Source organism: Cynocephalus volans, chromosome 2, assembly GCF_027409185.1.
Source record: "Cynocephalus volans isolate mCynVol1 chromosome 2, mCynVol1.pri, whole genome shotgun sequence".
NCBI lineage: Eukaryota > Metazoa > Chordata > Mammalia > Dermoptera > Cynocephalidae > Cynocephalus > Cynocephalus volans.
In genome coordinates, this window is record NC_084461.1 from 189556062 (window position 1) to 189572978 (window position 16917).

A 16917-nucleotide genomic window follows, 5' to 3' on the forward strand; every position below is an offset into this window, starting at 1 on the left:
CCTATACTGTTCAGCCACCAAAAAAAAAACCAACAAAAAAAATGTTGAACAAAGGAATGGAACAGACTGAGAAATGCTGCCTTAAATTATTACTCTTTAATTCACTGAACAAATAAAGAGATAAAAGATGATGTCAGAGACATGGTACAGGGCCAGATCCTACAGGATCTTGTAGGCTTTATAAAGACTTGGGCTTTTTAATGCTCGATATGGGAAGTCATTAACTGGTTTAGAGTGAAGGAGTGACATTCTAACTAACATTTTAAAAGAATTACTGTGACTGCTGTGTTAAAAGACATGTAAAGGGAAAAAATGGAGGCTGGGAGAGGAGCTAGGCTAGGTCAGGTTGTTAACGGAGGAATGGGATAAAATTCTGGATATATTTTGAAGTTAGAGCCAATAAGATTTGCCAACAGATTGGATGTGGAGCAGGAAAAAAAGAGGAATCAAAGACGACTCCAAGGTTTTTGGCCTTAGAAACTGGAAAGATGTTGCTGCCGTTTTCTGAGATGAGGAAGACTGGGGAAGAAGCAGCTTTGGGAATGGGGCAGAATTAGGCTCAGTTTTGGACATGTTAACTTTGACATGTCAATGAGACATCTATTTTGAGATGTTCCTAGGCTGCTGGGTATATGAGTATGAAGTTTAGGAAGAAGTCTGGAATGGAGATATGAATTTGGGAACCACCACCATGTAGTAAGCAATAATGTTCCACAGAACATTAGATGTTAATAGGTGCTCCTTAAAAAAAAAAGAGTTCCATGATTAAGTATGTGCAGGAATCCTGGGTTAAATAAAGTTGAATTTTTGCATCTTTACTGAAGGAGTCTTCCAAGCTTCCAACATACTAAGTGACCCAAAAGGATCACTTTAAATACTTATTAAACTACAGAATCATTTTAGTGACATTTGAAAGAACACTATTATTCCTTGCACTGTTGTTTAGGAAAGATGGCTAAAGGAGGCCAAAGCAGTTAAGCCCTAAGTTCCTGATAAAGCACCGTCCAACCTAAGACTAGGAACCAACACAACACACAGGAGGGCACCCACTCGCTCAGGCTTGCTTTGCTTTTCCTTCTGTCGTTAGGCACCACATACTGCATACAACAAGGGAACGTTTGGTGCTTTTCATTATTCCATTCCTTTTTTTAAAAAATTATAAATGTGTTTTTAATCCTTAATTTTTATATGGCCCTAATCATTCTTTTTTTTTTTTTTTAAATTTTATTTTGTCGATATACATTGTGATTGATTATTGTTTCCCCATCACCAAAACCTCCCTCCCTCCCCATCATTATTCCATTCCTGATAGGAACAAGTTACTAAAGAGAATTTCTTTTCCTTTCCCAACAAGGTAACCTGCCTTTTTCTGAATGTGAACCACAGGCCACATGCCACCAGAGACATCTTCAAGATATGGAGAGAGGCGCTGCCCACAGTAGGTGAAGTACACTCGGCCCTTGGCCGGCTGCCCTGGAGGTGGTGGAGTCCCCTCAGTTCTCTCCCAGCCGATTCCTGCCACGTCACCTACAGCAGAGAACAGGAAGGAAACAACACATTTTCCCCCTTTTGTTGACTATTACATGAGCTTCTTTCTATTTTGCAACCAGTGTGACTGCCTACACATCACTGACTACCTCTTTATGTATGTATGCCCTTAGTTATATGTTCTGAAAAGGACATGCAGTAAGTTATTGTATGTGAATAGATACAAAGTAACACAACAGAAACAAATCACTTTAAAAAGATAAGTCAGAAACTATTTAGAAGAAGGAAAATGCCTAGTGTCTGAGTTGTTATCACAATTACAGTCTAAATTTAGCTTTTATTTTCCTGGCAGCCAAAACAAAATGAGAAGACATTAGGTACAATTTTTTAAATAGAGGAATACAAGTTTTTCTCTTTTGACACATGAAGGATTACTTATGGCATAAAGGTAAAAAGGTAATATCTTCTGTGGAAGTTTGTAGAAGATACAGAAATGGCCTTAAAATATATCATTTAAAAGTCAACCCATGCTGGTTTGATGGTAGTGGGTTATTTATCAGAACTTATTAATATTAGTGCCACTAAAGTTGGTATATAACCCTCACTGCTAAATTTGACTGGTTTAAAAAAAAAGAAAAACTTAACCCACAATGTAACCTAAAGGTAAGTCATTAAATCACATTCTGTCCCCTTACTCATAAGTAAGGTGTTTTGTAAAAATCTAAGGTAATACAAGCCAAGCTGCTTTCTGATGAGTTGGCTGGGTACTGGGATAGAACTTAGAGACCCAAGGGAGGCATTTCCATCCATCAGTAGTTTATACTGGCTGCCGCAGGCAAACTGCTCACACATGCAGCCTTATAATTCATGTGTTGTGAACTCTCCATTATATGCATGAAGTTCTATGTTCTTTTTTGACCACAGAGTCTCCTATGGTGTAAATACCACTAGCACAGTAGCTTCCCAATGGCTAGGGACTTGTCATTGTTCACTAGGACATCCCTAGGGCCTAAAAGAGGGCCTAGCATGTAGGAGATACTCAACCAGTATCTTTGGCGAATGAAACTGAAGTGTTGGTACAGAGGTTGAGATTCAGTTGTAAAAACCGGGTTCTTGATTCCTATTCCTACACAGACGTGTTTCTCTAAGAAGTGGGCAGCATGTGTGCCTGAGGTCCAAACCAAAATTTCCTCAAAAACCAAACTGTGATCAAACAAAACAACAAACAATAGCAACAAGTGAATAAAACCCCTGGCAGTGCTTCCCTGTCCTCCCACACACCCTTTTGTGCTTAAAGCACTTAGGTAAGTACTCCGTGGAGATGTCAGAGTTCTATTCCACAAAACAAGAGAGAACAACTTTGCTCTGAAATGATTTCCAAGTCATAACTTGACTGTGAGTGAAAACATTACACTCCCAGGAAAAGCACAATTTAACAAGCAGCTCCCTCAAGGATTAAGGATGGCAAAAGTATCCCAGAGGCAGCTATGAGAGTTTACCGATGGATAGAGTGACCTTGTGTTCCCCATCTAAACACACCAGATCATCTATCACATAGAACAATCTAAGTTTCATCAGAGATGAAGCTAAGACGTACTGTCTGAAAAGAAGTAGCCAACATATTTGGCTGCTTCTAATGTCAATAGTACAATTCTTATATTTTGCTACTGTTGGAGCAGGTAGAACCAATTCCAATTCATCTACTATACCCATCAAGTTATTTATACAGAGGCTAAAAAGAAGAGGGGATGATTTTATTACTGACTGTGTGAGTGAAACATCTGGGCAGAATATTAGTTGAAGCTAGACCAGATATTTAAGCTGCTGAAAACAAAGTCTATAGCCTGTATCTACCAATAATACATTTCTCAAGTGCCTCATGAATAGTGGTACAGTTCTCTTTTTTTTAAAGCTATTTATCTGCTCATTAATAAATTAGCTGATGAAAGACCAAACCTGAGGGAGATGAAAAATATCAGAATATTTTAATGATGGAGGAATGAAAGTAAATGTGACACCTAAGCTACCAAATGGAGGCTCCAATGGTAATAGCTGTACAAAGTGGGGGGTTTGGTGTAAACTAGGGGAAAGCAATGACAAGTGTTTGTTTTTCATTAAAAGATAAATTGTCTGTTTCTAGTTGCTAAAGTTATCTAACTTTAACTTATTTAGACCCAAACCTGGGACCAACAGAAATAGTCAGGGTAAAAATGCTCCCACTGCACTCACCAGGAGAAAGCGTCACATCTAAGCGGACACTCTTCCACTGTAACAAACTGGAGCCATTGTAGTGCACAGCTCGGCCATTGCTATAAAATAACAAGGAAGGGACATCAAAGACAAGACTAACTGGCCCACACAGAGGCAGGTTAAGTAGTGAACAGGGGAAGCGGTTTCAGTAGATGAGAGTAACCAGAAATCATAAGAGCTGTTCACTTTCCCAAAACATGAATATATTTCCAACTGGTATTTACCACATTTTGGGCGGTAGAGATTATTATATTACTTTAGTACCCATACCAGTATTTCCCAAACTATATTCACAGAATAAAGGGATATGGGCTCAAATACATTTGGGAAACAAATATAAACAGGTTTCTAATTGTGGGACGATTAGGAAGGAACCTTGCTAACATACACTGTAAGTCTCCAAAAAAGGAAAATAATATGTTCCTTTTCCCAAGCTTGTTTGAAAACAGAATTCTATTTCAGCTTCCTGAATACCTAGAAACACCTTGTGGGGAGCTACTGTTTTCTGGAATATTGATCTACTTTTTGTTGTGGTTTTTTTTTTTTTTAAAAATAAAAGCAACAGTAGCCACTTACTTATGGAAAAGACAAGTGCCCACTGGATTAGTCCAAGCCCCATCTCGTTTCTCTGCTTCTGTAGCAAAGCCAAAGGAAACTATTGGCCCAGTGTCGTCATCAGTATCTCCATAGGAAACAATTTCAATTTCCCAGTAAAAAGATGGGGCCTGAAGAAACCAGAAGAGGGTGACAATCAGAGGGCTCAGCCTGGGCCTTGGAACTTGCTTTTTCTTTCAAATTTGAAGGAAAGAGGCAAAAGACAGTGTGTCAGGTGATGTCTCACCTGAACTGGCAGTGGCAAGGTGGCATAGATAAAAGTGCCCCGGGGCAGACCTCCCCCAGCGCTGGGGTCGGCCAGGAAGGTGACCGAAGTAAGGTGAGACGAGAACATGCAGGCTCGAACAGGCGGAAACACTCGCGAGGGACTCCAAGTAATCTCCTTGGGCTATAATGGGGGGAAAAACCCTCATTCAATAGAACTGCAAACACAAATCCCTTTACCCTCTCAATGAAGAAAAATAATTTTAATCCGATGCTATTAAAATATAGGCATATATATTTTTTAAAAAGCATATTTTTTTTCCCAAAGGGAAGTTATCTCCATTAAAAAAAAGGTAGTCTCCTTCCCTATGTCCAGTCCTGTTTCCTAGAAATAATCACACTTTTAACTATTTAACTGTTAATTCTTATACTTATGTCTATATTTCTCGCTCATGCTTATAATGCTATTTTTACTATCCCTTTAAGACATCATTTATCTTCCATTATGACAAATGAGGTTTGAATTCTTACACATCTACTCCTCTTTACACCCGTGTATAAACATATACCAGATCCCCATCCTCCCATGGTCCCCATGCAGTTGCAGGATAAATTTTAGTTCAATCTGTAATCAGAATTTATATTCCTCTGACTTAACATTCAGCTCAAAGCTAAGCAGGGGTACTATGGTGACACTTTCTCTTTTTTTGTTGTTGTTGTTTTTGTTTTTGGTGGCTGGCTGGTATCTTTTCTTAGGTTAGGTGCCTCACTTTTTCACTTTCATAATTTTTAATCAATCTAATCACAGAAGTTTCAAGCTTCTCTATCAGACAAAACAGACCTTTTTTTTTTTTTTTCTTTTTTGTGACTGGTAAGGGGACTGCAACCCTTGGCTTGGTGTCGCCCGCACCGCACTCAGCCAGTGAGCTCACCGGCCATCCCTATATAGGATCCGAACCCGTGGCAGGAGCGCGGCTGCACTCCCAGTGCTGCACTCTCCCAAGTGAGCCACGGGGTCGGCCCAAAACATATCTTTTTAACCCATCAATTTCACTGTATCCTAAACAAAGAACTGAAAGATGCATGTAAAGAGTTAGCTGTGAGGACACGCATCAGATCACCATAATGGTGAAAGCTGAAGACGTCTTAGATGCCTGACAGTAAAAGCCTGAGTGAATAAACTGAGGCACAAGTACATGCTGAACTGTTAAGTTACCATTGATTGACATGGAAAGGGATTCACTATCTACTGAAGGGAAAAAATTGTATACAAAACATTATAGACTGTAGAAATCCATTTTGGTTTAAAAAATTAAACATCAATGTGTTGACAATGGTAACTGAAGATGTTGAGATTTCAGGTGACATTTTTTTCTTTTATATATTTTTAACTTTTGGAAATAATTTCAAACCCACAGAAAAATCAAAAGAATAGAGAAAGTCTTGTATACTCTTATCTAAATGCACCAATTTTTGGGGAGATATAATTCACACAACATACAATTCACCCATTCAATGTGCACAAGTCAGTGTTTTTTTTGTATATTTACAGAATTGTAAAACCATCACCATAATCTAATTTTAGAACACTTTTGACCCTGCTAAAAGAAACCCCACACCCATTAGTAATCAGTCCCTATCCCTCTCTGCCTTGACTCTCCCCCACCTTTTGCCCCTCGCAACTACTAATCTATTTTCTATGTCTATAGATTTACCTGTAAAGACATTTCATATAAATGGAACCATACAGTATGTGGTCTTTTGTGTCTGGCTTCTTTCACTTAGCATAATTTCAAGGTTTCTTCATGTTGTAGCATGTGTCAGTACTTCATTTCTTTTTATGGCCAAATAATATTTCATTGTATGGATATACCATATTTTGTTTATCTATAAATTAGTTGATGGACATTAGGGTTGTTTCCACTTTTTGTTGATTGTGAATAATGCTGCTAAGAACATTCACAGATGTAACAGTTTTTAACATTTTGCCATTTTTGTTTTTTAATTACTCTCTCATTCTCTCTCTCTCTATTATTATGAAATGGACCTATAGACCTAAAATTTTTAAGAAGCTTCCTTTTTCTGCTATTGATAACACATAGAAACCTTAAATTAATTTGTTCTGCTCCCCTGCTACAATATTCAGAATGTCAGATCAATATATTTGGACATTCAAAGATGACAGCACGTCTTTGCAGAGTGTACCTCCATACGTCTTTGCAAATGCTCATTCTAAATGCCACTTTAATGGCACATGTTGCAGCCCAGCAGGAGGTGTGATGTGCTGCAGAGGGCTCACCTGTCTCCGGTCAGCCTGCAGGGGAGGCGGAGGAGGCCGAGCACAGTCCCGGTAGAGCATCCTCAGCCGTTCACATTGCACCTCCACTACTGCGAGTCGCTCTCCTGCAGAGGTATACACCAGAATCTGTGAAAACAACTCCAACAACCCCCAAGAGGGCACCAACTCTTTTTAAGTAGGGTCAAAACAATAAAATTCACTGATAGAGATCATTCAAATTCTTACAAAAGAGCAAATATCCTGAGACATCTTTGTCTACTCCACATGGCTCAGCAGCATAGCAACGTGGGTGAGTGTGTGGGCTCTGGAGTTGGGCTGCCTGGATTCAGAACCTGGCTCCATTACTCAGTGTTTACCATCTCACTTCCAATACCGGGATACTAATAGTACCTATGTCTCACAGGGTTGTGGTGAAGATGAAATGAAATAACTCCAGCAGAGCTCTTAGCCAAGTCCCTGGCAGAGGGCAAATACTCAATAAATGACAGCTATTATTCTTATCATCTAAATTGATTTTCAAATATATAATACCTATTGAACACCTCCTAGTGCTAGATGGTGGGCAATAAAAAGATACACGAGCCAATGCCCCTCACTCTAGAGGGGGAGATAAGAAACGTACACATACACATATACAATAAGCAATATAGTATAAGGCTGTAGTATGTGATTATGTGATAATAAGGCACAAACACAGGCAAAGATGAGTGAGTGATGACTTCATTCCAGAATCCCAAAAGGCTTAATGGCGATAGCATTAAGTTACATCTTAGAAAATACAGAATTTCAATAAACAATGAAGGAAGGGAATTCTGGATAGTGTAGCACTGTGAGAAAAGCTCTAGAATGTCAAGTGCAAGAGTTCTTAGGAATACCTCACACAATATACAAAAATAAATCAGAATGGATCAAAGACCTTAAAAAGCCTATAGATGAAACTATAAAACACTTAGAAGAAAACATAGTTATAAAAGATCTTGGATTAGGCAATGGTTTCTTAGATATGACACAAAAGCACAAGCAAAGAAAGAAAATTCGAGAAATTGGACTTCATCAACATGAAAAACTTTTGTGTTTCGAAGAATACTATCAAGAAAGTGAAAAAACAGCCCATAGAATGGGAGAAAATATTTGCAAAGCACTTCTGATCAGGGGCTAGTATACCTAGAATATGTAAAGAACTCTTATAACTCAACAACAAAAAGACAAATAATCTGACTAAAAAACAGGCAAGGGATTTGAATAGACATTTCTTTAGAGAAGATACACAAATGACCAATAAGTATGTGAAAAGATGCTCAACATCATTAGTCATTAGGAAAATGCAAATCAAAACCATGAGATACTTCACTCCTACAAGGATGACTATAATCAAAAAGACAGACAATACCAGTGTTGGTAAGAATATGGAGTAATTAAAACCCTTATATGAGTACATTGCTAGCAGGAATGTAAAATGATATAGTCATTTCAGGAAACAGTTCCTCAAAAAAGAAAGCAGTTCCTCAAAAGTTAAACATAGAATTACCATATGAGCAGCAATTCCGCTCCTAGGTATATAACCAAGAGAATTGAAAACATATGTCGACATAAAAACTTGCATATAGATGTTTATAGCAGCATTATTCATAATAGCCAAAAAGTAGAAACAACAGAAGTATCCATAAACTAATTAACGGATAAATAAAATATGGTGTATCCATACAATGGCATGGTATTGAGCCATAAAAAAAGAATAAAGTACTGATATATGCTATAACATCAATGAACCTTGAAAAGATTATGCTAAATGAAAGCCTGACCCAAAAGGCCACATACTGTATGATTCCATTTACGTGAAATGCCCAGAACAAGCAAACTGATAGAGATGGAAAGTAGACTGGTGTTGACACAGGCTAGGGGAAGGGGCTTAATGGGGGATCAACTGCTTAATGAGTATGAGGGTATTTGGGGGATAGGGGTGGGGGGTTGGAAGTGTTCTGGAATTAGACAGGAGTAAAGCCAGGCCATGACGTGGGTGCCTGGGTCCTTTATTTATACTTGGGGGCACAAGTCTGGATCTGTGCTTCCCAGTGTCAAATCAGAGCAAAAGTTACAGGATTCTTGGAGTCCATTAAATAAAAGTAAACTAAGTCATAAGGAGCTCAACTATTTTTGCTAAACACTTCCCAACTATTTTTGTTAAAATAACTTAAAAAATTATTCTGAGCAATCTCATACACAGAATACTGGATGATACAATGAATAACATCTGCAACAATATCCTTATAATCAACCAGTAACAAGTTTCACAGTGACATTTCAATGCAGATAGCTGACATTGGAATAAGGTAAAAGCAATTCTTAGGGGAGAAAGAAGGAAACTATTTGAAGGGGGCTATTTGATACTGCTGAGGAACATTTGCCATAAGGTAGGCTTAATTTAAGAGATTTTATAGTATCTAGGGTGAGCATAAAAAGTTACAATACTTCAAATCCAAGAAAGAAAAGCCTGATTGTTCTTGGCCACAGTAACAAGTAACAAGTAGGCCAGCCACTCAGTGACAGCTCCATGCTTCTAACAATCAGCCACTCAAATAGGGGTGAGAAAGTGCAGGAAAAAAGTTAGGAGAAAAATGCCAGTGTCTAATCATGAGATAAAAAGCACCTACATTAAGGAGTTGGGATTGGAAGTGGGCAGGAAAGGGATACATTTCCAGGGCATTTCAAACGAAGAATCAGATATGGCAAGTGTTTGGATGAAGAGGAACAAGGAGGAGGCATCGTACTTGACTCACTGTCTGAGCATCAAAAATAGCCTGAGTGGTAGGGGCCAGCCTGTGGCTCACTTGGGAGAGTGTGGTGCTGATAACACCGAGGCCACGGGTTTGGATCCCTATATAGGGATGACCAGTTAACTCACTCGGGAGAGTGTGGTGCTGACAACACCAAGTCAAAGGTTAAGATCCCCTTAATGGTCATCTTTAAAAAAAAAAAAAAAATAGCCTGAGTATTAACTAAAACAGGGAACTTGGAAAGGGGAGCTGATTCCAGAGTAAATAATGATTTTGGTTTTAAATGTGGCATGTTCATGAGCCTGGGGAGGGGGTACTTCTACAGAAAGAGCCGCCAGGCCTGGGTCTCAGGAGAGGGCTTGCTCACAGAGAAGCCGTGAGAGTTTGGGGGAAGGACAGGTGCAGAAAGCAGGAGGGTCAGGGCATGCCCCCAGAGCACTATTTCTCCAGGTGAGGCCTGATGGCCACCTGCACCACACTGCCAGGGCCCACCCTTGACGGATGACTCTGACATTTTGGTGGAGCTTGGGAAGCATTTTAACCATGCTTCACAGGGATTCTTAGGAATTTTCAGTTTGAGAACATCTGGCTCAGGGAATGCGTACATTAGGAAGTGAGAGACAGCAAATGGCTGAAACTGAGAGATTCTGGCTTCTGTAGGAGTATAAAATAATGCTGAGAACTTTTCTGGCTTCTATGTGCCTTTTCTTCAGGTTCAGAAATATGCTTCCTGTGCTATTTCATCCGAGAGATCCAGTTAACTTCTCAGGAATATTCCTTCATGGGAAAAAACTCTAAGGTGCTATCTTCCTAGACCAAATGGAATTAGGTACATTCTTCATTAGATAGGGAAGCTATAAAATTTAGATTGGCCAAGTCTGCTACTTAATTCATCCCAGATGAAGTAAAATAATAGGAATTGATTAAAATATTTTTAAGATTTGAGTATCAATATATTATTGCTTATAAATTTCATAATATTTTCATATATGAAATAAATGTTAATACATTACAAAATAAAAATCAAATTACTCTCCTCTAACCCCGCCAACCTTGAATCTCATTTATTAGACAGTTTTTCTCCTGAGCACAATCTATGACTCCCTTACAGGCCATAAAAATCCATTGTTGTGTTGCAATGTAACCCAGAGTGCTGGGTTTTTTCTTTTTTCTTTGGTTTTTATGGGTAAATGATTCTGTAGTTAATGAACTTTGATATTTACATTAAACTTCAGAGCTATTTCTGGTAACTTATTAAGTAAGTTATTAAGGATTGTTAAACTTGACACAGAACACTTTTTAGAATATAAATCAGTGTATATAAGCCATAGACTTTTGTAGCAATTAATAAGTACTTCCCCCGTATTTCTTTCCAATTTTTTGTTACCACAGAGTTCTTCTTTTCCACTAGGAAAAGTAGGTTAGGTAGGCTATGATCAAAACCATTTGAGACCACTACTCTAAATTATTACAAATCCTAGTTTGTACATTAAGCACCAATGTTAATTTCACAAATTAAGACCTCTTTATTTTATAAAATATATAAAAGAAGATACCCAGACACAGTTCCATAGAAAGCAAGTGATTAATTCAGCAAGTTATATGCCTGCTACGATCAGTCAAAATATGTCAGGATGCAATCAAAGCCAAAAGCAGAGGCAGTGAACGAAGGACCTACCAGAAGCACAAAACTAAATTATGGCCAAAAATTGAGTCACAAGTAATTTCACCCTAGCAGCCTAACAAACTTCTTTTCTTCTGTTTTTCTTCTCTATTCTTAGGATCTGTCTGAGGCTTATTAATGGTTCCTGGATCTTCCAGCTAGAGTTTCTGCTGCACACAAGGCACTTCCCTTACCAGAGGAAAGAGATTTGGGATGTAAGACAGATGTAGAACAAAGACAAATTGAAAAAAAAAAACAAAACCACAATCTAACAGAAATCACCACAATGTGAGAGTAAAAAATTTATGGACAGAAAAGATATTAGAGAGTTACTGACAAAGAAAACAGCATTATTTATATAGTAAATAATATAGGTAAGAAAAATGACCACAAAAAAGGTAAAACTAAAACCACTAAGGGAGTTAAAAATATCCATTGCTTCCTCATAGTTTGTGAAAATATTAGTACCAGAACACTGGAAGAATGCCAAGTGAATTGTGAACAATTTCACTTAGGGTTCAATTATATCCTTGGGGACAAAGGATAAGTTTTAACTTAAAAACGCCCAGGCTAGCTATCAGTTTACAGGAAATAGGAGGGCAAAAGAGCATGCTAAATGATACCACAGGGATACAACTGGCAAAATCCAGACCATGGGAAACCAACAAATAAATTACAAGGAAAAAACAAAAAGAGAGACTGAGGGGAATCCATATTTTAAGAGAGATTTAAGAGACATAGCAATGAATTACAATGTATGAACTTTGTTCAGATCTTTGATTCAAATAAATAAATGTGAAAGTATGACCTTTATGAAAAAATTAGAAAGTTGAATACTGACTAGATATTTAATAATATTAAATAATTATTAATATTTTATTTTATTTATTTCTTTTTTAAAAAGATAACCGGTAAGGGGATCTTAACCCTTGACTTGATGTTGTCAGCACCATGCTCAGCCAGTGAGCGAACTGGCCATCCCTGTATAGGATCCGAACCTGTAGCCTTGGTGATATCAGCACCACACTCTCCCGAGTGAGCCATGGGCCAGCCCTAATATTTTAAATGTGATAATGGTATCGTGGCTATTTTTTAAAGAGTCCTTATTTTTTAGAGACACATACTAAAATATTTATGGATAAAATAATATCTAGAGTTAAAAATAATCCACAGGGGTGCAGCTTAAATGAAACAAGATCACCTATGAGCTGACAATTATTGAAACTGAATGATGGACACATGAAGGTCCATTACAGTAAATGTTTGTATGTGTTTGAACTTCTCCATAAACAAATACACACACCGACACGTACACCCAAGGATGGATGTCAGTGCAAACTGTTGACTTTGAATTCAAAAGTAGCCAATGTCAACAGTCAGAATGTATATGGCAGCCCTAAGAACAGCTCATAAATAGTTCTAATATGGAAATAAAGGCAATAAATTAATATGATTGGAGAAAAGAAAACACTCTGACATGGTCATAAGACTAAGTTGAAAAATGCTGATTTCCTAGCTGGTACAGACTGAAAGCTTTTTATTTCTAGTTCTAGGTCTGGGATGAAAGTAAGTTGTGATAAAATAAAAGTTGGCATGAAGGCAATAAATAAATAAATAAATAAATAAATAATGGTTATTCTTGCCGCTTAAAAAAAAAGTAAGTTGTGATAAGTGTTGTCTTTAGAGCTCAGCTATCTGACATGTGACTAACATTCCATTCACAAATTGCAAATGTGCTGACAAAGCAATAAAATAGGGTGGTAAGGAAAATCAGCGGTACTTACCAGCACTGCATTCCTGGGCTACTAGGTTAAGAACTTCAACAGCTGCTGGACACTGTTGTATGAATTCTTCACAAAATAAGCTGTCTTCTAAAAGCTGGGCCATGACCAGGCATGCTCTTAATGTTAAAAAATTTACAATATTTCAAAGTCATAAATGTTCATTCTCTAAAAAGTCAACTGTGAAAAACATTTCAATCAATTTTATTCCCCAATTTACTCCCCATTCCTCTTGCTTTTTTTCTGAGCTGGACTGGCTTGAAAAGATTTAAGTAACTTCTCTTTTCCCACATAGTAACTGCTGACACTGCATGGACAATCAGAAAAGGGAGAAAATAGTTGCCACTTCACTAAATGGAGACACAAAATGCCAGGTGAGAAATCAGCACCGTCTCTTAAAAGCTTTTCCTAAACTGGGCCCTGTGGACAATATTGGACCTCTGAACACAGGAAGGATCCAAAAGCTGGGAAAATCTGTGTGCTGACTGGACATACATATTAGAACTTTCTGAGAAGTTCCACTATCAAAAGAGAAACTTGTTACTGCTGTTTAATGGTAAATAGATGAATTGCAGGAAAAGACTGTTTTCTTCTTGAGACCAACATCTGTGAGTGTTCCTTAGTTTTCTTGTCATCAGTTTGGAAAGTGCTGGACCAGATATGTATTAATGTTGCCTGAACCACTTAAAAATGTGGCAGACTTATTCCTGTGATAGGACAAAGTTTTTTTTTTTTTTTTTTAATCAAAGCAAATCAGGGGAGCCTCATGTGTGTGTTCCATACATCCCACTTGAATTGTTTATTTTCTTAGGTGAACAGCTTAACTTTATTTTGAAGTGCAGAAATTAGGGAATGCCACAAACTGTTGTAAACATTGGGCAAGAGGACACTCAATCACTCAGCTTGGCACGAGCTTCAAGCCCAGGGTGGAGGGGCACACCAAGGACCTCTGCCTCTGATGGCGTGCACCACCTCAGCATGACAGGCCATCCAGGGAGGGTGCTCACCTTGTTCTGATTTCAGCCAGGAGCCGAACGACTGCCATCACAGGAGCTGACCCATCTCCTGTTGCAGGAAGTGAGGTGTGAATAGAGAGACTTCCCTCCTGAGGAAGCAACATGGACTGGACTGCCTGTACTACCTTCTCAGTAATGGACAGTTTATGAAGAGGCAGTGCCTGATGGTGGTGCGGGGGCATGGCAAAAAGTTAAATTCAAGTAGTTAGTTTATAAGAAAGGAGGGTGTTATTATCATCTGGATGTAATTCTCAATTATTCAGTTAAAAAAAAATAAAATCATACAGAAAATTGCAAACCATACCAAAACAATTAAAAATATAATATATCGTGGGATATTCCTAACCAACAGAGAAATGAACTTTGTCATGTTGGTGAAAATTTTCACATAAATGTTACTATTAAATAATTAAAACAAACATATAAATAGATGTCACAGGTAAAATTTAAGATAGCCAAGTATTTGTGCTTCGGTACTGTACTTATGCATATTATTCATTACAGTACGGTTACCATTTGCAGTGACATTTTATGAGGCATTTAAAAATCACCTTACCTCTGATCTTGGAACACAAAGTCTAGACAATGGAATAGTCAATGTGTCTGATGCTTGCGAAGTCTTTCTACAGTCTATGGGTGGGAATCTGACTGTAGCTATACCTTCCTGTTCATTAATAGAAGCCACTACTCCGATGCTTCCTGAGATTCCTCTACCTAAAACCTAGAGACAGAGATGGATTAGCACTACCTACCAGCTCTGATATGTTAGCAGCTATTTCAGGGGAAAAGAGGGAAGAGTAAATTTATAGCTGTCATTATCAGCATGACAATAAGTTTATTATAATGCAGATACCAAGCCCTGGACTTGATTACAACATGCTACCATCTCAAACTTTTAATTCTAAAATATTGCTGATATTAATGACACTATAAGACACAAGTGTTGCAGTTAACATTAGATAGTATTATATTCATATCTGAATAATGTGCAGCATAGTGTAGATCAGAATTCATGAGTTTCTTAGATTCCTTATTTAGCTCAAAGGAACAAGGATTTTTGTCTAACTGGGTAGATGGTACTTGTCTCACAGATGATCAATTTATTAATGGATGCTTATATACGGCGGGGAAGCAATGACTTGGGGACAATCATGGTTGGTTACCTGAACCTCGGATCCTATCTTGATCGTTTCTTTGAAGCCTCCAAGTGCGCACAGTGCGGCAATAGCCTGGCGGGCGATTCTCTGAAGTTTGGCAAGTTTTCTGCCACTGCTGCTGCCATTTTCTAAAATGCTTTCTGCATATTTCCCCAATTGTGGAATGTACATCAGTGCACGAGACAGAACCTAAATATAAGAAGCAGCCTGTGCAGTAGTAGTTAAAACTTTGATCGTTTTGATACCAAGGATGATAAAGTGTCTACAACAGTGCCTGGGTCCCATGTACTGAAGGAACTCTGGATATGGGAGGGATCAAAAAACTATCAGGTATGGTCAGTGACATTTTATCCATAAATGCCTTATGTAATTGGACAAAACTGGAAATACACAACCTCAAAATATGGGAGAATCAAACACTGTTACTTAAATCCCTAAAATAACAGCAATCATTTATCTGAAGGAAAACCATCCCAGCATATTGCCTACATCTCAACACACAATTAGGGCATGTTATAAGGTGTTCACTTGAAGAGCAACTGTGGAAAGGCAGAAGTGATTACAGATCTCTAGTTTCAGGCAACTAGTCTATTCTTTGTAATGATCAATTACTTACTAACAGAACACTCAGGAAGTGTAAATCACTCAGAGACCTTCTTAGGACTTAGTAAGTACAATTAACACATACAGTAAACCAAGGATGCATGATCTCCTAATGTCAGTATCAATCTAACACAAGCAAGCAAGAAGAAGCAAGGACTGTCATTCTTTCCCTGAGAATACTGTCCTGTCTTCTGAAAAATTAGAACAGGCAGTGACAGGAAATGTTGGTTTAGAGTTGAAAATACTAAATCAAAGCAAATTTTAGGGGAAAAACAGTTAACAGTATATCTGGCTAATTTGAGAAATCTCTCTTTACTAAAATGTCCCTTGCTGGGCATGATTCTAATTCTAATTAACTCACTTCTTCCTTCCTCAGTTAAGCAGCAACACTGTACTAACCTTTTCTGCCGTTGTGGTCCAAATTTGAGCGGCATTTGATTCAGGTGCCATTAGCAAGCTGTGCAGTAAGGCAATCACTTCTGCAGCCATGCTGTTTGCCACATGCCCACTGATGAAGGGTCGAACAGGATCAGTCCTGCAAGTGTCAACATGGACAACTGTTGATGCCCAGTGATGGTTAAGAATGCAGAGAAGTAGCTTTCAGGGTTAGCATCAGAGGGAAACATTTTGTTTATATAGGAAAAAGTAGATTTGGTTGACTAAGTAAACAAGAAACTAAATTATTTTTAGGGAGAAATCACTTCTGTCATATTCTTTGTAGTATCTAAAGAATCCCCTGAAACAATGGACCTCATACTTTTTATCCCATAAGCCATGAGGATTGAGAAAAGACAGTGCACTGAAACTACTCCTGGCTTGCAAGTGCAAAACACTGCACAAACTTCCAAGAGGCAACATTCACCCATCCCTTCTACTCCTAGAAAGAAGTTTATGTGTTGAGCTGGAGCAGTGGGAAAGTATTGTTTAAAAGAAATAAAGGTAGTAAGACCGGAGTTTAGTAATACTCAAAAGAATCATCTGGCAATAAATACCCACTCAGCCAGGAGCACCTCCCTATTCTTCCACCACACCTTCAGATCTGCATGGATGGTAATTATTCCCGGTTC

At 38.2% G+C, this 16917-nt stretch overlaps 1 protein-coding gene across 2 annotated transcripts in view; it reads right to left on the minus strand.

Annotated features, from left to right (window-relative positions):
* The window catches only part of HECTD4 (HECT domain E3 ubiquitin protein ligase 4), a 174094-nt gene that overhangs the window by 41441 nt on the left and 115736 nt on the right, over nucleotides 1-16917 (minus strand). For both annotated transcript variants that reach the window (XM_063085388.1, XM_063085387.1), the window contains exons 40-49: nucleotides 16250-16385; nucleotides 15254-15436; nucleotides 14647-14811; nucleotides 14082-14251; nucleotides 13078-13193; nucleotides 6857-6960; nucleotides 4580-4741; nucleotides 4315-4463; nucleotides 3718-3797; nucleotides 1364-1527 (exon numbers count right to left, since the gene is read on the minus strand). In XM_063085388.1, coding sequence (XP_062941458.1) covers nucleotides 1364-1527; nucleotides 3718-3797; nucleotides 4315-4463; nucleotides 4580-4741; nucleotides 6857-6960; nucleotides 13078-13193; nucleotides 14082-14251; nucleotides 14647-14811; nucleotides 15254-15436; nucleotides 16250-16385 — 1429 coding nt within the window. The remainder of the gene's footprint in view (nucleotides 1-1363; nucleotides 1528-3717; nucleotides 3798-4314; nucleotides 4464-4579; nucleotides 4742-6856; nucleotides 6961-13077; nucleotides 13194-14081; nucleotides 14252-14646; nucleotides 14812-15253; nucleotides 15437-16249; nucleotides 16386-16917) is intronic.